General features: G+C 43.1%; 1 protein-coding gene across 2 annotated transcripts in view; it reads right to left on the bottom strand.

Annotated features, from left to right (window-relative positions):
- LOC141145230 (NXPE family member 1-like) overlaps positions 1–14087 on the bottom strand; it is a 334823-nt gene extending 320736 nt beyond the window's left edge. The window contains exons 1-2 of one of the 2 annotated variants that reach the window (XM_073631736.1): positions 13994–14087; positions 13789–13886 (exon numbers count right to left, since the gene is read on the bottom strand). In XM_073631736.1, coding sequence (XP_073487837.1) covers positions 13789–13881 — 93 coding nt within the window. In that variant the 5' untranslated portion in view covers positions 13882–13886; positions 13994–14087. Of the gene's footprint in view, positions 1–13788; positions 13890–13993 lie in introns of both variants that reach the window. The other variant, XM_073631735.1, reaches the window with a different exon arrangement.
- Between the last annotated feature and the right edge of the window lie 9876 nt (positions 14088–23963).

Here is a 23963-nt window from a genome sequence, read left to right as displayed (position 1 = left end):
GCTCGTGACATCATTTCCGGCACCGCGTCATTGCGCCGGGTGATTGCCGCACTTGCATCACTTCCGGCGCCATGCGCACGTGCGCGGTGGTGATTTCTCGGCATCCGCACCTCATCGGCGTCATTATGTGAGGGCAAGGCGATATTTGATGCTTCAAATCGGTGAAAGGTAAAAACGTTTAGACATTTGTGGGAACTATTTAGATTGAAAGTTAGCAGAATGGATATGAATGTCTCCTCTTATTTGTTTTGTTGGCTGTTGATTAGGGTATATGACCACTTGGAAGTTTCTTCTGGGAAAGTCAGTCTTCAGATCTACTAACCATTTGGAAGTATCACCTGCTATGATACCATCCATTATTATCAATTGCTTCCCACATCCGCATTCTGAGGTTTGAATGCATTTATTTTACCATGGTCAGAAAAGCATCTTTGTTGATTTTTTTATTTTTTTGAGTTTGAGCTCATCATGTATCCCCCTTTTCTAGATAACCCTCAACCTTATGAGGCCTGTATGTCCTTCTCTGTGATACACCAGATATCTCCGCATTTTTTCAATGTCCTCAAGACATGAGGGTCACGACCTTCATTGATAGGACATGTTCCACAGTTCAGGTGAGGACACAGCGGGAGGGTACTCTTGGTCTACCCGTATTTGCGAGACAATTTATTCTCCATTTCTTATGTGTTTAAAATAATGTTCTGATTATTAAATATGGATTTTAATATATTGTTTTTCACCTATAGTTACCATGCTATGCAGTGCTTGTTGGAAGTCTCCTGAGGAAGCCATTGCATGGCAAAACATGTAGAGCAAGAAGTCACTTCTGGATACTCATATTGTGGCTACTGTATGATGATACTGTGATGTTTTATACAGTTTGTATATACATTTCTATTTTTATATATTTGATTAGTAATTTCTTGGCACCCTAAAAATCCCATATCCCCTCTCCTACCAATATGAGTGTAGAGAATTTAGACAGTTTCCGATCAGTAACTACCTGAGAAAGTAATTTAATATTATACTTAGTCCATGCAATAGGCTCTGGTAATTTATAAAATTGAGGAAGAGTAGGATTAAGCCATAAAGGGGCATTTGGAGAAATTGCATCCTTAAGATAATGCTCACATCTAAGGCCAGCCTCCCAAGCTCGAACAGTGTTAAGCATTGAGGCAGCCAACTGATAGGGTGCCTTAAGGCCCCTGAATACAAATACCTTAAGGGCTTCTGTAGACCTTACCCCCGCTGCTTCCAACCGAGTGGAGGAATAAGATAAATCGGGACTCAGCCACCATACGCCCGTAACCAGATGAGTGGCTAGAAAGCATTTATATAGATCAGGAAAAGCTAAACCACCCTGGTGACAACGGGGCATCAGGGTGGTTAATTTATACCTGGGGTGCTTTGATCCCCATAAAAAAGGACAGGAAGCCACTGAAGAGAGTGTCTAAAGAGGTACATAAATTTTGGTATAATTTTCATTTTAAAAAAATTAATACGTCCCAGTAAGGACATTGGTAGAGACTTCCATGCTTTCAACCTTGACCCAGTATCTTCTAGGATTGAGGTCAAATTCAAGAAAATAAATTCAGAAGCTTGGCAAGAGATTACAAGTACTTGAAATTCTCTACTCATTCGAAGCCATGCTACGGGCCTCGATATCTATTGAGAACAACAAGGACTTGGTTCAATCTACCTTCAACCCAGTAACCATTGAAAAGGAATCCAATATCCGTAAGGCCCCTTGGAGAGAGGGTCCGGCGTTGTTCAAAAATAATAAAAGATCACCTGCATATAAGGCTACCCTCTCCTCCAACCAACCAATTCTCAGCCCTTTTATATTGGGGGAGATGCAGAGAGCCTCCGCCACAGGCTCCATAGCAATAGCAAAAAGGGTCGGAGACAGAAAGCAGCCCTGCTGAGTTCCTCTAAATAGCAAAAAGGAAGTCGACGCCCCCCCCCCCCATTTTCACTCCAGCTGTGGGAAGTCTATATAGGACCTGCAACCATTTTATAAATACCATTGGAGAGCCCATTCTGTGGAGTACTTCCCATAAAAAGGGCCATTCGAGAGTATCAAAAGCCTTTTCTATATCTAGAGAGGCAACAACCCTAGATCCTATATTAACCACTTCCCACCCGGCCTATAGCAGATTGACGGCCGGGCGGTGGTTCAGTTATCCTGACTGGGCGTCATATGACGTCCTTCAGGATAACAGCTGCCGCACGCCCAGGGGGCGCGCATCGCACCGATCGGTGGAGCAGTGTGTCAGTCTGACACACCGCTCCACCGATCTTGGTAAAGAGCCTCCGGCGGAGGCTCTTTACCACGTGATCAGCCGTGTCCAATCATGGCTGATCACGATGTCAATAGGAAAAGCTGTTGATCGGCTTTTCCTCACTCGCGTCTGATAGATGTGAGTAGAGGAGAGCTGATCGGTGGCTCTCCTGACAGGGGGGTCTGCTCTGATTGTTTATCAGTGCAGCCCCCCCTCGGATGCCCGCACTAGATCACCAGGAAAGCCGCCAGGACCACCAGGGAAGCGGGCAACATGTGGATGGCCAGGTATGTACCCCATGGTCATCCACATGTGCCCAATGTGCCCAGTCTGTGCCCAATCTGTGCCAATCACAAATGGGCACTGACTGGCACCATTATAAATCAGTGATGCCCAGCAATGCCACCCATCAATGTCATCAGTGTCACCAAACAGTGTCAACAGTGCCACCCAGTGTCCATCTGTGCCACCTATCAGTGCCCATCTGTGCCACCTATCAGTGCCACCCATAAGTGCCCATCAGTGCTGCCTGAGTGCCCATCAGTGCCACATACCAGTGCCACCTATCAGTGTCCATCAGTGCCACCTATCAGTGCCCATCAGTGCCGCCTTATCAGTGCCCATCAGTGCAGCCATATCAGTGCCCATCATTGAAGAAGAAAACATACTTATTTACAAAAATTTTTAACAGAAACAAAGAAAGACTTGTTTTTTTTGAAAATTTTCGTTTTTTTTAATTTGTTGCGCAAAAAATAAAAACCGCAGAGGTGATTAAATACCACCAAAAGAAAGCTCTATTTGTGGGAACAAAATGATAAAAAAATTTGTTTGGGTACAGTGTAGTATGACCACGCAATTGTCATTCAAATTTCGACAGCGCTGAAAGCTGAAAATTGGCTTGGGCAGGAAGGTGCCTAAGTGTCTGGTATTGAAGTGGTTAAGATGGGAAGCATGAATATTAGTATATAGCCTCCGCAAATTCACATCAGTGGCCCTACCAGCCATAAACCCTGTCTGATCTGGATCAATAATTCTAGGCATTATAGGTTGTAATCGTCGGGAAATATGTTTTGTCAAAATCTTAATGTCTACATTTAAAAGAGCGAGTGTAAATTAACCACTTCAGCCCCGGAAGGATTTACCCCCTTCCTGACCAGAGCACTTTTTACAATTTGGCACTGCGTCGCTTTAACTGCTAATTGCGCGGTCATGCAATGCTGTACCCAAACGAAATTTGCGTCCTTTTCTTCCCACAAATAGAGCTTTCTTTTGATGGTATTTGATCACCTCTGCCGTTTTTATTTTTTGCGCTATACACGGAAAAAGACCGAAAATTTTGAAAAAAATTGATATTTTCTACTTTTTGTTCTAAAAAAAATCCAATAAACTCAATTTTAGTCATACATTTAGGCCAAAATGTATTCGGCCACATGTCTTTGGTAAAAAAAATGTCAATAAGCGTATATTTATTGGTTTGCGCAAACGTTATAGCGCCTACAAACTAGGGTACATTTTCTGGAATTTACACAGCCTTTAATTTATGACTGCCTATGTCGTTTCTTGAGGTGCTAAAATGGCAGGGCAGTACAAAAAAAACATTTTTTTTTTCTTTTTTCAATTTTCAAAACTTTGTGACAAAAAGTGAGGTCTGCAAAATACTCACCATACCTCTCAGCTAATACCTTGGGCTGTCTACTTTCCAAAATGGGGTCTTTTGGGGGGGGGGGGTTTGCCACCTGGGCATTCCATGGCCTCCGAAACTGTGATAGGCAGTGAAGAGTGAAATCAAAAATTTACGCCCTTAGAAAGCCTGAAGGCGGTGCTTGGATTTCGGGGTCCCGTGCGCGGCTAGGCTCCCAAAAAGTCCCACACATGTGGTATCCCCGTACTCAGGAGAAGCAACAGAATGTATTTTGGGGTGTAATTTTACATATTCCCATGGCATGTTTGAGCAATATATCATTTAGTGACAACTTTGTGCAAAAAAAAAAAAAATTGTCTCTTTCCCGCAACTTGTGTCACAAAATAAAACATTCCATGGACTCGACATGACTCTCAGCAAATAGCTTGGGGTGTCTACTTTCCAAAATGGGGTCATTTGGGGGGGTTTTGAACTGTCCTGGCATTTTATGCACAACATTTAGAAGCTTACGTCACACATAACCCACTCTTCTAACCACTTGAAGACAAAGCCCTTTCTGACACTTTTTGATTACATGAAAAAATTATTATTTTTTTTGCAAGAAAATTACTTTGAACCCCCACACATTATATATTTTTTTAAAGCAAATGCCCTACAGATTAAAATGGTGGGTGTTTCATTTTTTTTTTCACACAGTATTTGCGCAGCGATTTTTCAAATGCATTTTTTGGGGAAAAAACACACTTTTTTAAATTTTAATGCACTAAAACACACTATATTGCCCAAATGTTTGATGAAATAAAAAAGATGATCTTAGGCCGAGTACATGGATACCAAACATGACATGCTTTAAAATTGCGCACAAACGTGCAGTGGCGACAAACTAAATACATTTTTAAAAGCCTTTAAAAGCCTTTACAGGTTACCACTTTAGATTTACAGAGGAGGTCTACTGCTAAAATTACTGCCCTCGATCTGACCTTCGCGGTGATACCTCACATGCATGGTGCAATTGCTGTTTACATTTGACGCCAGACCGACGCTTGCGCTCGCCTTAGCGCGAGAGCAGGGGGGACAGGGGTGCTTTTTTTTTTTTTTTTTTTTTTCCTTTATTATTTATTTGCTTTTTTATCTTATTTTTAAACTGTTCCTTTCATATTTTTTTTTTTAAATCATTTTTATTGTTATCTCAGGGAATGTAAATATCCCCTATCATAGCAATAGGTGGTGACAGGTACTCTTTTTTGAAAAAATTGGGGTCTATTAGACCCTAGATTTCTCCTCTGCCCTCAAAGCATCTGACCACACCAAGATCGGTGTGATAAAATGCTTTCCCAATTTCCCAATGGCGCTGTTTACATCCGGCAAAATCTAAGTCATAAAATGCTCGTAGCTTCCGGTTTCTTAGGCCATAGAGATGTTTGGAGCCACTCTGGTCTCTGATCAGCTCTATGGTCAGCTGGCTGAATCACCGGCTGCATTCTCAGGTTCCCTGTTGAGACAGGAGAGCCAGAGAAAAACACGGAAGACGGTGGGGGGGGGGGGCATTCCCTCCCACTGCTTGTAAAAGCAGTCTAGAGGCTAATTAGCCGCTAGGATTGCTTTTACATGAAAGCCGACTGCTGGGTGAAAAGAATGATACCAAGATGATACCTAAACCTGCAGGCATCATTCTGGTATAACCACTCAAAGTCGTGAATGGCGTACCTGAAGACAAAAAAATGGTTAACAATAAAGCACAGTAAACGGTAAAGTATAAAAAATTGCAGACCTGAAAAACAAACATGATAAAACATAATAGCAATAAAACATTGCAGAATAGAATACAGTAAAAAAGAGCAGAACAATAGAGAGAGAATAGAGAGAGAGAGAACAATAAAACGACAACTATTTTTTTTTATTTTATATTTTTGTATGTGGTTTTTTTTTTGTGTTTTTTTTTTTTACACTTTTTTTTGTAACTAACTTTTATAACTGTAACCGGTTCCAGGTACGGGTCTCTCAAAATGTGATGGCATCTTGGGAGACCCTGTGAAAGTGTGTCTAGTCTGTGCAGTGCTGTACCCTACGCTAATACTCAACTAGTGAATGGTAGCATTCAAAACATTCACCAATGCAAAGACCAGGATTGTCAGGACAGGAGGGACAATAATAGCGGGTGTCACGCCTATATCCGCGCTTGCTGCAGGCACGACATCTTTTTTGGGGGGGTTCGTTGGGTAGGGGTACTCGGGAGGACATAAAGAAAATGCCTCTCATGCAGCCGACTGCATTTGCTTGGGGATGTGAATGGGGGAAGTACGGGCGCTGCAGAAGTGGTGGGTTCCCAATTAGGACTGGCGAATGCAGCAGGAAGGGCATTATGGGCACGACGGGCCTGTGTTTGTCTTTTTGGTGGCAGCGGGACACTACTTGTGCTTGCCACCTCACCAGCTTGAACTGCATTTATGGGACTCGCCACGTCACCAAGTGTTACTGCAGTGCTGGTTTGACTATGACCGGGGTGTACTAGGCCGCTGGTGCTTGCCAGTTCACCAAAACGCTACCAAAAAAACTGTTAGCGATCGCAGGGATCAGGCCTGACTCTGCAAACGCTGCAGTTATGTGTTTAGTGTTTTGTAAGTGACAGTGATCGATCGATACTGCACTTGGGTGGGCTGGGCCTTCTGGGCGGAGGGGCAAAACGCAGGTGCTAGCAGGTATCTGGGCTGATCCCACTAACACTGCGTTTTTGGGAACCCTAAACTGCTGGGGACGCTAGTATAGATCTGATCGGATCAGGTATTGATCTGATCAGATACTATACCACTAAGGGAGGTGTACAGTGCGTGCGTGGGTGTTAGCGCGACTGGTGCTAACCTGACGCTGCCTGGGGCTGGTGCTTGCCAGTTCACCAAAACGCTACCAAAAAAACTGTTAGCGATCGCAGGGATCAGGCCTGACTCTGCGAACGCTGCAGTTATGTGTTTAGTGTTTTGTAAGTGACAGTGATCGATCGATACTGCACTTTGGTGGGCTGGGCTGGGCGGAGGGGCAAAACGCAGGTGCTAGCAGGTATCTGGGCTGATCCCGCTAACACTGCGTTTTTGGGAACCCTAAACTGCTGGGGACGCTAGTATAGATCTGATCGGATCAGATATTGATGCGTTCAGATATTATACCACTAAGGGAGGCGTATGCTGCGTGCGTGGGTGTTAACGGTACTGGCGCTAATCTGACGCTGCCTGGGGCGACGCATATCACCGCCGGGCGATCAGGGGGCTAAACCTTTATTCGGTAATAAACGGCGGGTGCCCTGACACTATGAAAAATAAACCAACTAACCAGCGTCACCCGTAACGGTTATACGGTGATCAGTGGTGAAAGGGTTAACTAGGGGGCAATCAAGGGGTTAAAACATTTATTAGATAGTATATGGGGGTCCCTGTCGCTATAAAATGCTGACGGCGAACCTAAATATTTACGTTCCTAACTAGCGTCACCAGCGACACTAATACAGCGATCAGAAAAATGATCGCTTAGTGACACTGGTGACAGGGGGTGATCAAGGGGTTAAAACTTTATTAGGGGGGGTTAGGGGAGTACCCTAGACCTAAAGGGGGTTAACACTCACTGTCCTACCACAGTAACTGTCACTAACTGACACCCTGCAGTAATCAGAAAAAAAAAAAAAAATACTGCTTGGTGTCAGTGTTACAGGGAGGGGTGATTGGGGGGAGATCGGGGGGCGATGGGGGGGGGATCGGGGGTGTTTTGTGTGCCTGGCATGTTCTACTGTGTGTGTGTGTTGGTGCACTTACATGTCTTCTCTCCTCGGCGCTAGAACGGAAACTGCCGAGCCGAGGAGAGATGACATCACATCCTCTGCCTGTGTGTACTATACACAGGCAGGGGATGTTCCTCATTGGCTGGGAGCGATCGCGAGGGGGGGGCCACGATCGGATGGTCTCCCCCTCGTCTCTCATCGCTCCTAGCCGAATGCCGACCGCCGCTGGCACCGGGGGGGGGTCCGATTGGACCCCCCGCCCGCGGGAAGGCAATCACGTATGGGTACGTGATTTTGCCTGCCCGTGCCATTCTGCTCAAGTATATATGCGTGAGGCGGTCGGCAAGTGGTTAAGACGTGGCTCATTGAGTCCAGCATATCTCCCTCTTTCAAACAGAGTAAAGAGAAGCCAGTACAGGGGCAAGAAGGTCTCCATGGGCCTTGTAGAATAAAATAGGGAGACCAGCCGGTCCCAGTGACTTCCCCAATGGAAAGGAACTAATGGCCGAAAGAACTTCTTCCGATGTTATAGGACGCACTAGCATATCCCTCTCACTCTCTGTTAGCCAGGCCAGTGCAACTGAGTCCAGCCAAGCCGCTAATTCAGCTAGCTGGAAATCAGGAGTCAACTGGGATGTATATAATGTCTGATAAAATTGCCGAAAAATTTCCAAAACAAGCCATATCTCCTGAGGGGGTACGTATTTCCGAAATCGGAATACTAGGCAGTTCAGCCATGTTCAGCCATCATTGCCAAAAACCGACCATTACAATTCCCTTGCTCGAAAAGCTTCTGTTTATTTCTTTATAGATCCATCCTCGTAGCCTCAGCCATATGCAAATGCAGAGCCTGTTTGCCATGAAGTAAAGCATTAAAGTTGGCCTCTGAAGGAACCACAGCATATTGGGCTGTTTTTTCATCCACTATGGCCTGCAAAGCCTCACTATTTGCTCGTTGGGCCTTATTAACCGCCTTAATGGTGGATATATACTGTCCTCTTGTATAGGCCTTAAAGGCATCCCATGTTATTTCTGGAAGACCCTGCATAAAATTTCCAATACTCGACTAAAAGAGGCAGAATTTTATTGACCACATCTGGATGTGAAATCCAGTGGGTTCCCAATTTCCACTGGACTTCATCCCGAGAGTAATGAGGACGAAATGTGAGCAAAAAGTCCCCTATATGATGATTTTTTTGGTAACAGGTTCTCTTTAAGGAGACATCTGGAGTCTAAGACCTGACATGTCTCCCCTTTGCTCCACTGAATGTAACGCAGATCATGTTGCATTACATTCTTTCCTGGCCATGCTGGGGACACTAAGAGACGGACCTGGAAGTGACAACAAACACATCGCTTTTTGGGTCAGCAACAAGAAGCAGAGGAGAGGAGACGTGTGTCCACTCAGCTCCCTCCCCCCTACCCGGCAGCACCCGCTATGGGCAAGCGGACCCCAGGATACATGGCTGGGAGGGGCATGTTACTGGGGGTGTGTGGAAGCAATTGACTGGCCACCTGAATGCTTCCACCTGACAGGCAGGAGTCTGCTTGTCAGATTTACACACAATCCCAGTGGCTGCAGCCAAGGGGAATATGTGTAAACCCCCTGATTTATGGACCTGGCAGCAAAAGAGTTAAATTGGTAATAAACTCAAAACCAAAAATGTATTATACTGCAGCTTACCATTTCTTGGATGTGATGGCTGCATTCTTTTTCTTTTTTAGGCTTTATTTCTTCTATTTTCATCTGGTGATCCTGCCAGTAAGTCTGTTGCTGGAACCAACTCTCCAGCAAAATTTATCAGTTTTAAATACTGACACTGAACAAATGCGCCTATTTTTTGTGAACAAGGCCTATTGCGCCGTAAATGCGTGCCAGCGTGTTTATGGTGTATTACCATAGACTTGAATGGAAGGACTGCTGAAGAATGCTTCAACTCCTTCCAATCTTGACATGTAGCAATGCAAATGTTTCATGTTTTGATAATGTGAACAGTGTTTAGGGAGCATTAAAAAATGTGTCTTAAACATCTGTTTTTAATATCAGCGTGAACAGCACCTTACAGAGAATAGACAAATCATATAACACTAGCAGGGGTGCTTACAATGATCAGCTTTTATTTAACCGGTTCAATACCGGGCAATTTCACCCCCTTCCTTCCCAGGCCAATTTTTAGTTTTCATCGCTGTCGCACTTTAAACGTCAATTGCGCGGTCGTGCGACGTTGTACCCAAAAGAAATTGACGTCCTTTTTTTTACCACAAATAGAGCTTTTTTTTGGTGGTATTTGATCGCCTCTGCGGTTTTTATTTTTTGCGCTATAAACAAAAGAAGAGCGACAATTTTGAAAAAAACACAATATTTTTTACTTTTTGCTATAATAAATATCCCAATTTTTTTTTTTAAAAACACATTTTTTCCTCAGTTTAGGCCGATACGTATTCTTCTACATATTTTTGGTAAAAAAAATCGCAATAACCGTATATTGATTGGTTTGCGCAAAAGTTATAGCGTCTACAAAATACAGGATAGATTTATGGCATTTTTTAAAAAAAATAATTTTTTTATTTTTTTTAGCGGCGATCGCGATTTTTTTTGGTGACTGCGACATTATGGCGGACACATCGGACACTTTTGACACATTTTTGGGACCAATCACATTTATACAGCGATCAATGCTATAAAATTGCATTGATTACTGTGTAAATGTGACAGGCAGTGAAGGGGTTAACCACTAGGGGGCGGGGAGGGGTTAATATGTTTCCTAGGGAATGATTCTAACTGAAAGGGGAGGGGACGCACTAGGGGAGGAGACCGATCAGTGTTCCTCCGTTCTGGGAACACAGATCGCTCTCCTCAGAGCTGACAGGCTGTGGATCTGTGTGTTTACACACACAGATCCACATGCCGGCCCGGTTAACGGGCAATCGCGGGTGCCCGGCGGACATCGCGGCCGCCGGGCACACGCACCGGGTCCCGAGGAACGGCCGGGAATCCCAGGACGTCATATGACGTCCACCCAGGATGGGAGATCCCATCTGTGGACGTCATATGACTATGGGCGGGTAGGGAAGTGGTTAAATAAAATCTTTTTCCTAAAAGGAAATAAACAGTTTGCTGTAACCACTTAAAAATTGTGAGCTGGAGTTTGGCTTCACTTTGTTAGTGTATTTAAATCTGCTAGTACATCTAACACTCCCCCCTTCTAGACTGACAATGCTGCTGTCCAAAGGTGCCCCTGTGCTCCTTTATCCAGAGTGAGGGCACTCTAATGCAGAACGTGTATTACTGGCCAGATCACCAGATGAAAACAGAGGGAAAAGAAAAAAGAAAGGAGCCATCACATCTAATAATTGGCAAGCTGCAATTTTACATTTTGGGTTTAATATCACTTTAATGTTACTAGAACATTTGTGCCACCTGCACCATCACTTTATGATGACTTGTCAGTTCATCATTGAAGCTGTAAGAATAAGGATATGGAGACTTCTAATTTACATAAATAGCAGCTGGTAATCTGACAACTATTAGCTGTTGTCAGAACACAATAGCTCAGTGGGGGAGATCACTGTACTAACGTCGGATCTTTAGTACAGCGGCCCTGACAGTTTTTTTTGTTAAACCTGCTGGGTTGAACAGAAAAAAAACTCAGTGTGCACCAGGCTTAACTACAATTTTAGTATTTGTGAACATCAATATCATGGCTTGACAATATATCTGGGGGGTGGGCATCCTTCCATTTCTGGCACACATACAGTATAATAGTCAGACTAAAGGGTATCATACATACTGGCCGAGGACCGCTTGCCATTTTTTCCCAGTAAGGCCCCTTTTCATATGATAAGCCCGCTCGGATCCTCCTGTCCGTTTTTCAGGCAGATCCGATCGGGCCATCCATTGACTCCTATGGGCAGGTGAATGTCAGCGGACACCCGTCTGCCATCTGATCCGCTCAAGACAGACGTATGGCAATATGTCTTCCATCCATCTTGGCGGATCGGATGAGATCTGATGAAAACGGACATGCTGTCCGTTTTCGTCCGATCTCCCTATTAGAGATCAGCGGTGCTCTGACAGGTCCCTCCCCGCTCAGTGAGCTCAGCGGAGCGATCTTCTGCTGTGTGGATCCGAACTGTGTGAAAGGGGCCTTAGTTGAAAATTTCGCACTGCCTGGAGGTAAGCGAACCTTCCTGGGTATGATTCAGTCTTTTTAAATAAATGTTAGTGGGACTGCAAGCCATTTTCTTTTTTTTAAGCCCTGGCTCACACCGAATGCGGCTTTGAAATCACATGACTTCACTTGAAATCGCACAATTTCAAAGCCGCATATCAGTGCAACTTCAGGTCCAAAAGTAGTGCAGGAACTACCTTTTTCAAATCAGAGTGGCACTGCAAAGTCGGCGTCGCAAACAGTTCCATTGCTGACAATAGGGTGCGACCTGACCTGTCAAATCGCATTACAAGTCACACCGGTGTGAATGAGGACTAAATGGTGTGCTGGCCCTTTAATGTGTTTTTCCTTTTTCTTTTCTTTTTTAACAAACACCCAGCTCAGCTTTCTTTTTAGAAGCTGACGATATGTAAAAGATGCAGCTTTAGTTTGATTAATGCATGCATGATTAAAATGTTTTGTAAAAATACTGCTATTAATTGGATGGAGAGGAGGAGCCTGCAGGGAGCCCCACTGCAAGCAATGGTGAATAATTTCAAAGGAAGTCTGTCCTCAGACAAAGAATAGGACACAGTGGGTTTGGTCACGTTTTGCTCAATGCAGAAGCCAAGTTTCTAGATCTTTAACCTTTTGTTAGCACAGTGTTCAAATCTAATTTACAAACGATAATGAGATATTCCAGAACAGTACAGACATGGTAGACAGTACACACATTAAAGCGGAGTTCCACCCAAAAGTGGAACTTCCACTTACCTGATTCCCCCCCACCTCCGCTGCCACATTTGGCACCTTCTCGGGGGGGAAGCGGGTACCTGTTTTTGACAGGTACCCTGTCCCCACTTCTGTCGGACCTCGCCATGTCATAAGTTTGGCTCCCTCCTCCTTCCCCTGCTGCCAGGCCAGTAAGAGAGCGCAGCGCGCTTCGCACATGTGCATTAGGGACCTGGCTGTGAAGCTGCAAGGCTTCACTGCTGGCTTTCCTTGACGGCAATGGCGGGTGGCAGCACCTGACAGCCAATGGAAACATCGGCTGGGGTGCCAACATCGCTGGATTCCAGGACAGGTAAGTGTCCCAATATTAAAAGTCAGCAGCTACAATATGTGTAGCTGCTGACTTTTAATTTTTGGAGGGGGACACCACTTTAATTCCCAGCCCCTTCCTTAACATTGCATAACAGAAGAAAACTTCAGTTTGGGATTCTTCAGAAAAGAACAGGTAAAATGTAAGCAGCAATTTTATTTTCTATTTTTTAAATTATGCTTTGTACAGTATATGTATGGGAACATGGTAACAAATCTAAAGTAGGTATTGTCCTAATTTAGCTGCAAAAGTGGAAATTAATTACCTAAAGTCAGTGCTGAGTCTTCAGGTGCATGTTGTTACCTGACACTGTTCCTTTGCCTTTCTCTGCACCCGACTGACAATTGCTCTATGACCTGCTTTGAATTCCCACTTTAGCCTTTCATTTGAACCTGTTACTATTACCAATTCTGTGATTTCCTTCTGACTATGTGCTTGCTTATTCTGCTTATTTCCTTGTCCTGTGACTTCACAACTGTCTCCAACTTGGTAGTCAGCTGCTCATCTGCTACTTACTTTGGCTTGTGCCCTGACCACCCCACTGTCTACTAATGCTGCAGTTGCTGCGTGCTGGTTTAATCTGTACATGCAAGGACATTGACACCAGCAAAACAAAGTTACAGTCATGCCTGCAACACCCTGCCTGTTATCACACATGAGTGTATGAACCCAAAGTCTAAAATTAACAAACATGTCTAATATACATTTATACACCTACTGGCACCTTATGAATGGAGGTAGAAGGTATAGTCTAGTGAAATCATGGCTATAATAATGTATACAGCAGATAATGGGGCAAGGTAATAATTATTAAAAAATAATAATAATCAGTTTCGTAATGTTACCTTTTTAGTTTTTTGATTGTAAATCAGGCTTAAGAGAAGACAAAATACAATAACGATAATTAGTAGACTCTTATATGTTAATGCAACTGCCATTCTATCTGCTGGAAGAGAAGGAGAGAAAAAAAGAGAGGAACTTGCTTGTTAAAAATTATATACACGCATTTCTATATTGAAACAGCAAAGGAAATATACAAATAACACTTACAATGTTCTTGGTTTCGAGTGTTCTGTGAAGTAGTCAATGTCTTTATGACATGTAGAGTCAAGTACAGATCAATGGTTAACCTGTCACAGTTTCCAGCAAAGGGCGTGTACTCAAATCATAAAAACAGATAATAGCCTTAAAGTGTTATTCTGGCCGAAATTATACCTTTTTAGATAAAAATACCCCTATAATACACAAGCTTCATGTACTCTAGTAAAGTTATACTGTAAACTAAAAGTCAGTTTTTGTATTTTTGCATCATTGTTTTCTCACTAAGGGCTCTTTCACACGGGGCGGATCAGTGATGATCCGCCCCGTGAACATTCACTTGCTCAGCGGGGATCGCTCCGCCGATCCCCGCTGAGCAGGAAAATGACAGGTCCGTCGCTGCACACTGTGCAGCGACGGACCTGTCTGAGCGCCGCTCTCCCCTATGGGGGATCGGATGATGACGGACCGTAGAGTCCGTCCTCACCCGATCCTATCTGAAAACGGATTGAAAAGTAGGGTTTTCCTCCGTTACACTTTTCGGATCGGAGCGGGTCGGACGTCAGCGGACATGTCACCGCTGACATCCGACGCTCCATAGGGATACATGTATGTCCGTTTTTCATCCGAAAACGGAAGGATGAAAAAAACGGACATACGGATCCTCCGTGTGAAAGAGCCCTTATAAACAAATAAACTTTCAGCAGACTGCGGCCATCTCCTGTGTGGGCATCTGAAGTCAGACTGTATCTCTTCCTGTATTCTGTTGCACCTGCAGATCTCGCACATGATTAGTGCAGCACGACAGTGTAATAGTTTGCAGTCAGAGAAAGTTGCCGCCACACTTAGCTAGGGAAACCTTTCCTCCCCTCCAGGAACCAGGAAATTTATCTGCACGTACAAGCATTTTTAATCCAGAAAGCTGCGGCAAAAGGTATAGATATATATATATATATATATATATATATATATAAAATCTCTTGTTTTATATGTATCTAACGACCCATTTCCTGATTGGCTGGGAGGAGAATCAGTGTTACAATAGCAAATATTCATTCACTATTGTCACACAACTGGGTGTGCTTCAGAAACAGTGCTCTGCGCCCCGAGGCCACCCTTTCTTGAAGCCAATTGGAAAAATAAAAATTAAGTACAGCGCTACGTTTAGAAAAAAAGTGAAAAGCAGCCAACACACCTATAGACTCAAGGCAGAAAAAAACAAAAGAAACAAAAGTGTGGCGCTATATATCACATCCACAGTCGTGTGTATTACAATAAAGACATATAAAAATGGTGAATACTACCAAAAAATGTATGACCATAAAATGGATAGTGTCAAATAATTAATCAGTGTTGATCACATATAAAGTAAATACACAATAATACTTAATCATCAGATGTGCCAGTGATTAATAGAAACCCGTGCTGGTTCCATGAGCCAGACACCAAACATAAAAAACATGAAACTTTAGAAGTCCATAAAAAATGTGTAGAAAAATAGTGAAGAAAACATCAAGAGAGTTCAAGGGGGTTGTTGCATGGCCAGATGGTATTCACAGAATTTTAGTCGCACCAAATCTGGCGAGTGGGCAGAAGGAAGACCACAAGTGTGCATAGATTGTACATCAGTGCCGGGGCCAACACCAGGAGTAGAGGAGGCTTACCGGAAAGAATTGACCTGAAATGGCGTACGCCAGACAAGTCAAAAAAGCATAATAACCACTGGTTCTGGGAAATGCGTCTTGTCAGATGTCATCAACAGATGGTGGAAAGAAAAGGGGGGGGGGGGGTCCGCACGGCTTCCTCTCCCATAGGTAATCCAGCATAAGCCAAACGTGTAGTTTCATATGCCATGCAAGGAGCAAACAAAACTCACATAGCGTAATAACGTTTTAAAACACTAGTTTATTAAAATAATAAAAAACAGACTCACATTTTGGAAGAAGGAAACAGAGCTCAAATATCAAATAGCGGCGATCGTGAGGGGTCCACCCGACATGTTTCAGCTAAGGAGCCGTCATCTGACGTCATCTACACATTTTTTATGGACTTCTAAAGTTTCATCTTTTTTATGTTTGGTGTCTAGCTCATGGAACCAGCACGGGTTTCTATTAATCACTTGCACATCTGATGATTAAGTATTATTGTGTATTTACTTTATATGTGATCAACACTGATTAATTATTTGACACTATCCATTTTATGGTCATACATTTTTTGGTAGTATTCACCGTTTTTATATGTCTTTATTGTAATACACACGGCTGTGGATGTGATATATAGCGCCACACTTTTGCTTCTTTTGAAACCAATTGGAGCCTCTGGCTCTAATCACGTGCTTACAAAAAAACAACCCCCACATTGTAATCAATGCATCCGTCGCCCTGCATATAGATATAGGGGCCGGGGCGCATGGATAGGGGGGGTGGTGCACGCGTGTTATGTGTGTGCGAAAATCTCTACTTGATGTCTGAGTTCAGAGTTGTAATGGTACAGGCAGGTTCGAGATTATAGAAAGGCAACAGTTACTCAAATAACCACTAGTTACAACCAAGGTATGCAGAATACTGCTGCTCATTTGTGAGGCTGTTGGAACCCTGTGCAAGTGGAACTGGTCTAAGTGGTGAGTTAAAACCAGAGGGGGGACCTTGAGTGGAGAGTGAACAAGTCTTGCTTTTTGATTGCTGGGTTGCATTTTTGGGGCTTTTCCTTTTAGCTTTTCAATCACCTTTTTCTGTCACTTTTTAAACAGTTTTTTTTTCTTGGTTCCTTCAGACTACCAATTAAGGGGGGTGGTTAATTGCTCACAGGTGCTTGAGGCCTATATAACCTTGTGTAGGACTCATAGTGAGCCTGCTCATTTGTGAGGCTGTTGGAACTCTGTGCAAGTGGACCTGGTCTAAGTGGTGAGTTAAAACCAGAGGGGGACCTTGAGTAGAGAGTGAACAAGTCTTGCTTTTTGATTGCTGGGTTGCATTTTTGGGGCTTTTCCTTTTAGCTTTTCAATCACCTTTTTCTGTCACTTTTTAAACAGTTTTTTTTTCCCTGGTTCCTTCAGATTACCAATTAAGGGGGGTGGTTAATTGCTCATAGGTGCTTGAGGCCTATATAACCTTGTGTAGGACTCATAGTGAGCCTGCTCATTTGTGAGGCTGTTGGAACTCTGTTCAAGTGGAATTGGTCTAAGTGGTGAGTTAAAACCAGAGGGGGGACCTTGAGTAGAGAGTGAACAAGTCTTGCTTTTTGATTGCTGGGTTGCATTTTTGGGGCTTTTCCTTTTAGCTTTTCAATCACCTTTTTCTGTCACTTTTTAAACAGTTTTTTTTCCCTGGTTCCTTCAGACTACCAATTAAGGGGGTGGTTAATTGCTCATAGGTGCTTGAGGCCTATATAACCTTGTGTAGGACTCATAGTGAGCCTGCTCATTTGTGAGGCTGTTGGAACTCTGTTCAAGTGGAACTGGTCTAAGTGGTGAGTTAAAACCAGAGTTTAAAACAGGAGGTTATAACAGGGGTCATAGTACCTGTGTAGTGTGAGTACCTGAGTGTTGTCTGAGTAGTGTGTGTGGATCGTTAGTACTTGTGTATTGTGCACTGTATACTTGTGAATTGCGAGTGCACGTAGGCCTGCGAGTACACGTAGGTCTGCGAGTGGCCTGCGAATGCACTTACTGTAGGCCTGCGAGTGCAGGTAGGTCTGTGAGTGGTCTGCGAGTGCACTTAGGCCTGCGAGTGCACGTAGGTCTGTGAGTGGCCTGCGAGTGCACTTAGTCCTGCGAGTGCACGTAGGTCTGCGAGTGGCCTGCGAGTGCACGTAGGTCTGCGAGTGCACGTAGGTCTGCAAGTGGCCTGCGAGTGCACGTAGGTCTGCGAGTGCACGTAGGTCTGCGAGTGCACGTAGGTCTGCAAATGCACATAGGCCTGTGAGTGCACGTAGGTCTGCGAATGCACAAAGGTCTGCGAGTGCACATAGGTCTGCGAGTGGCCTGCGAGTGCACGTAGGTCTGCGAGTGGGTCTGCGGGTGCACGTGGGTCTGTGGGTGCACATGGGTCTGCAGGTGCACGTAGGTCTGCGGGTGCACGTAGGTCTGCGACTGTTTTGCGAGTGCACGTAGGTCTGTGAGTACCTGTGTATTGTCTTGTTGTGTACCTGTGTATTGTCTTGAGTATTATTGCCAGGAAGCTAGCTGTTAGGTAATTTGGACAGGGTAAAATCCCCAATCCTCACTAAATTTAATAGGTACGATGCCCGGCGGGTGTGGAGAGGCGACTCTTTGTACATCTTGCTGCATGTATGCGTTGCTTGATCATCCGATCGAGGGCGAATACTGCTGTGCAAAATGTAAGTGCATTGTTTCCCTGGAAGCCCAGGTTCTGAATCTGGGGAAGCAACTGTCAGCACTGAGAAGTCCCTCCATACTAAAGGAGAGCCAGGAACGTACACGGCAGGTGCCAGCAGGGGCCAGCACAGAGGCGGGTGGAGACAAAGAGGTGCAGGCACTAGCAAAGGGTAGATGGGTGACAGTCAGGAAGGGTAGAGGGGGAAGTGCCAGGGAGGCCGATCCAGGACTGGAGCATCCCAATAAGTACGCTCCATTGAGTGACATTGGTGAAACCAGTCAGGGACCAGCACTGCTGGAGCTGAGGGACTCTCCTTGCTGCCGGGGGAAGAACTCCTCCAGTGAGAGTGGGGGGCAGCGAAGGGAAAGGAAAGACAGATTCTGGTGGTAGGGGACTCAATTCTTAGAAGGACAGAGAGGGCAATCTGTAACCAAGACCTGAAGCGCCGAACAGTATGTTGTCTACTGGGCGCTCGGGTTGGGCACATCACGGATCTTGTGGACAGATTACTGGGTGGGGCTGGGGAAGACCCAGCTGTCATGGTGCACGTTGGCACCAATGACAAAGTCAGAGACAGATGGAGTGTCCTAAATAGGGATGAGCTTCGTGTTCGAATCGAACCCATGTTCGACTCGAAAATCGTCTGTTTGACCATTTGTCGAATTACGAATGATATGGGCCATTCGCACCAAATTCGTGTGGCGCGTCACGGCCCATAGTTCACTACGGCATCGCAGTGCATTGCTGGCTGATGACTGGCCAAGCATGCACTATGACCCGCATGCTTGGCCAATCACAGCGCCGTCAGTAGAGAGAGCTGTAATTGGCCAAAGCTTTGGCCAATTATGGCTCAGGGGGTTTAGAACACGCCCCACACTATATAAGGCCGCCTGCACAGCGGCCCTGTGTAGTGTGTTCCGGCATGCTGAGAGATAGAGAGAGAGAGAGAGAGACAGTGTAATTTCATTTGAGTTAGATAGATTAGACAGGACAGTCAGTCAGTTAGCTGCACTTACAGTGTATTGTGTATATATATGCATCCAAGGTGTTGTGTGTGTGTGTGTGTGTGTGTGTATATATATATATATATATATATATATATATATATACACTGTATTCAGTTTAGCTAGATCTGTTTCTGTTATCTTCCTACTGACAGGCAGGCTTGTCTTGTTACAGTATTTACAGCTACCTGAAGAAAATTGCTGGTGTTCTTTTGATCCTATTAGTACCACAGTCAGGCAGCTAGACTATTTACAGTTAGTGTAGTGCATCCTCCTTACAGTGTTCAGCTAAAGCTACAAGTTAGTTTAGTGTGACCTCTGCACAGTGTTCAGCTAAAGCTACAAGTTAGTGTAGTGCGTCCTCCTCACAGTGTTCAGCTAAAGCTACAAGTTAGTGTAGTGCGTCCTCCTCAAAGTGTTCAGCTAAAGCTACAAGTTAGTGTAGTGCGACCTCTGCACAGTGTTCAGCTAAAGCTACAAGTTAGTGTAGTGCGTCCTCCTCACAGTGTTCAGCTAAAGCTACAAGTTATTTTAGTGCGACCTCTGCACAGTGTTCAGCTAAAGCTACAAGTTAGTGTAGTGCGTGCTCTGAACAGTGTTCAGCTAAAACTACAAGTTAGTGTAGTGCGTCCTCTGAACAGTGTTCATCTAAAGCTACAAGTTAGTATAGTGCGTCCTCCTCACAGTGTTCAGCTAAAGCTACAGGTTAGTTTAGTGTGACCTCTGCACAGTGTTTAGCTAAAGCTACAAGTTAGTGTAGTGCGTGCTCTGAACAGTGTTCAGCTAAAACTACAAGTTAGTGTAGTGCGTCCTCTGAACAGTGTTCATCTAAAGCTACAAGTTAGTATAGTGCGTCCTCCTCACAGTGTTCAGCTAAAGCTACAGGTTAGTTTAGTGTGACCTCTGCACAGTGTTCAGCTAAAGCTACAAGTTAGTGTAGTGCGTCCTCTGAACAGTGTTCAGCTAAAGCTACAAGTTAGTGTAGTGCTTCCTCCTCACAGTGTTCAGCTAAAGCTACTGTACAAGTTAGTGTAGTGCGTCCTCCTCACAGTGTTCAGTTAAAGCTACAGGTTAGTTTAGTGTGACCTCTGCACAGTGTTCAGCTAAAGCTACAAGTTAGTGTAGTGCGTCCTCCTCACAGTGTTCAGCTAAAACTACAAGTTAGTGTAGTGCGACCTTTGCACAGTGTTCAGCTAAAGCTACAAGTTAGTGTAGTGTGTCCTCTGAACAGTGTTCATCTAAAGCTACAAGTTAGTGTAGTGCGTCCTCCTCACAGTGTTCAGCTAAAGCTACAAGTTAGTGTAGTGCGACCTCTGCACAGTGTTCAGCTAAAGCTACAAGTTAGTGTAGTGGTTCCTCTGAACAGTGTTCAGCTAAAGCTACAAGTTAGTTTAGTGTGACCTCTGCACAGTGTTCAGCTAAAGCTACAAGTTAGTTTAGTGCGACCTCTGCACAGTGTTCAGCTAAAGCTACAAGTTAGTGTAAAAAATATATATAAAACACAAAGCGCTGTGATGCTAAATAGCTGATAATTACACATAAAACCAAGTGAGGCTGCTATCAAAAGAGAGTGTTTTCAGAGTCACTTAAAAAGAATAAATAATGATATTTGAAGCGCTTCACAATGTGCATGAAAATGAATATATAAGAATAAATATAAATAGTCAAATAAATCCAGCGGTGAGTAAAAATTCCTAAAAAATCCAGCAATCAAAATAGTGTAAAATTATAAAAAATTAGTGACACCAAATGTGTAAAAAAATTCACATAAAAAATCCACATAAAAATAAATATATAGGGATGTATTCAGAAGGTTCAATTATACAGGTGTAGAATCCTGATTGGTATAGAGCTTTTGATCACTAGCAAAGCTGTTTAAAAACACTTGCTTAATTAAGGTGCTCATTGACCTTCATAGTAACAATGTGCTTTTTGCTTCTATTCACAACCAATGTGAGAATCATAAACAGGCAGATAAGAGAAAAAAACAATCATTGTGCAATAGTTAGGATACCAAGGTACACAGGCAAACTTCAATCCACTCACGTGTGCCTTATAATGATAAGGCATATGCAGGTTTTACTATAGCAGTCAGCCGCCTTAGACAGGAGCAGATTCAGTGCAGTACACTGTGTGATACTGCTGATCTGCACAGAGCGTCCTTGGCTCCTCCCACGCGTTACATCACAGTCACGTGACTTTTTCAAGGATAATACAAGCTCTGACGGACTCAGCTTTATAGCACAACAGCAGAGTGGTTGCCATGGCTACAGCATGAGTTTATCATCATCCTGCTTCCTGCATAAACTTCAATCCTGTTAAAACCTACTTTTATTAGACATGTAATTCATATGAATATCGTTGGTTTATCAAAACCACGATTCCATGTGTAAAAAACGCAGTGTGTAAAAAGTAAAAAATATATATATTGATATCTCTAATCACGTTTACTTCTTCAACTCCCTCCAGTGGTCACAATTGGTATAACATCTCACAGGGGGAATATATGGCAAAGCGTTGTCTCTAATGGTTTTGATAATTGACCAGTGCCCCATGATATCACAAAAATGGGGTATCCACATGCTCTGCTCATAAATGTATGGAAAACGGAGTAAACAAGATGACATGATATATATATATATATATAATATACATATATAAAATTAAAATAAGATATGATATAAGAAATAGGGAAATAATATTAAAATGTAAAACTAAAATCTAAAAATTCCATGATAGAATATTGCAAAAATGGATGATGACCATTATTTATATGCTAGAACTGAACCAAATATTGCCACTCAGAAAAAACTGGTATTGGACAAATAATGAGAATATTGGACCAAAAAATAAATAAAAATAAAAAATAAAATATAAAAAATAAAATTAAAATATATACCATAAAAATATATATATAAATCTGAAAAACCTCTAAAAATCAGAAATAAAACAATTCAGGTCGAATTCAATGTTCAAACCATGGGGTTCTAATGTACCCATCTGGAATATCCATTTGGATTCATTCTTGCTGAGTTCCCTCACTTTATGGGAACCCCTCCAATGAGCCTTATACTTTTGAATAGCCCAGAATTGGAGACCCCTAGGGTCTCTGTTATGATACCTATCAAAATGTTTTGAAACACTGTGTTTTGGATAGCCTTTTCTAATGTTCTGGATATGCTCTCTTATTCTCTTCCACATTGGTCGCTTCGTTCTGCCAATGTATTGGAGGGAGCAGGAGCACTGTAAAGCATATACCACCCCCTCAGTCCTGCAAGATATAAAATCCTTTATTTCAAATTCTTGTCCAGTATTTGTTGAAGAAAATTTCTGACATTTGTATCCATTTTGATTAGTATTTATGCAGGCATAACACCTTTTACAGGGATAGAATCCTTTACCCTGAAAAAAGGTTAAATCAGTTATTCTCTTGGGTGGGTTGGGTACATTTTTAGCTATGATGTCCTGATGATGATGAACTGGATTTTAGTCTCACTAATTTGATGTTCAAGTTTAATATTTTTTTGGTTCATATTCAAACGTTGGAAAAAGGATCTTAAACTCAGTTCATCACCCTTCCAAATAATAATACAATCGTCTATGAATCTTTTATATAGAACCAGTTCCTTCGGAGTATTTAAAAAGATGGCATCCTCCTCCCATTTTGCCATGAATATGTTGGCTACACTTGGGGCATATTTAGCTCCCATCCCAATACCCGTTAGTTGTCGAAAATAATTGTCATTATACCAGAAGTAGTTATGTTGAATACCAAAGGCCAGGCTTCTAAGAAGAAATCTTTTCTGTTTAGAAATGAGATGGCTGAATGAATCCATAGCTCATTTAGATGCTTCTATTGTATCGCTATGTTCAATTATTGTGTACAGTGAAGCAACATCAGCAGTTGCTAACAGATATCTTCCATTAGGGTCCAGGGTCAGAGATTTTAATATTTGTAATAAATGTTTGATATCACGTAGATAAGCTTTAGTGTTAGGTACTAGGGGTTGCAAGAATTTGTCCACATATTCCCCTAGTCTTGCATTGATCGATTGAATCCCATTAATGATGGGTCTTCCTGGTGTTGCCTCAGCATTCTTATGGATCTTCGGGATGGTGTAAATGATTGGAACTCTACATGTATCCGGTACTAAATATCTAGATTCTTTTTTGGATAAAATATTTTTGTTGATTCCTTTTTGAATCAAAGAGGACAGATCTCGTTTGTATTCTCTAGTAGGATTGCTACTGAGTTTCAGATATGTGTTATTATCGTTAAGTTGTCCCATCAGTTCCTGGTGGTAGTATTCCTTAGTTAGTACTACAATGGTGCCCCCTTTGTCGGTTTTTTAGATTTCCGCAGAAACGAAGATCCCCCACCCCTACAGGAATATACAAACAGAGAAAGAAGTCCAAACACCATAAAAGGGGATGCAGAGCAGGATGGCAAACCCAAAAGAAAAAGAGAGTACTAGGGGAAGGCATCTACAACCTCAGCGGCAAAGAGCTCACACGAGCGGAATTAATCACACTGGACAAAGGCCTTAAATATGCACCAAAAAAGAATCTGGACAAATTCCAGATGTATATTGACATACAAAAATACACCAGGAAATTGAATATCAAGAAATACTTATT

This window comes from Aquarana catesbeiana, linkage group LG05 (genome assembly GCF_042186555.1).
Source record: "Aquarana catesbeiana isolate 2022-GZ linkage group LG05, ASM4218655v1, whole genome shotgun sequence".
Classification (NCBI taxonomy): domain Eukaryota; kingdom Metazoa; phylum Chordata; class Amphibia; order Anura; family Ranidae; genus Aquarana; species Aquarana catesbeiana.
Note: the sequence above shows the minus strand (reverse complement) of the source record. Positions and strands in the feature narration are given on the sequence as shown.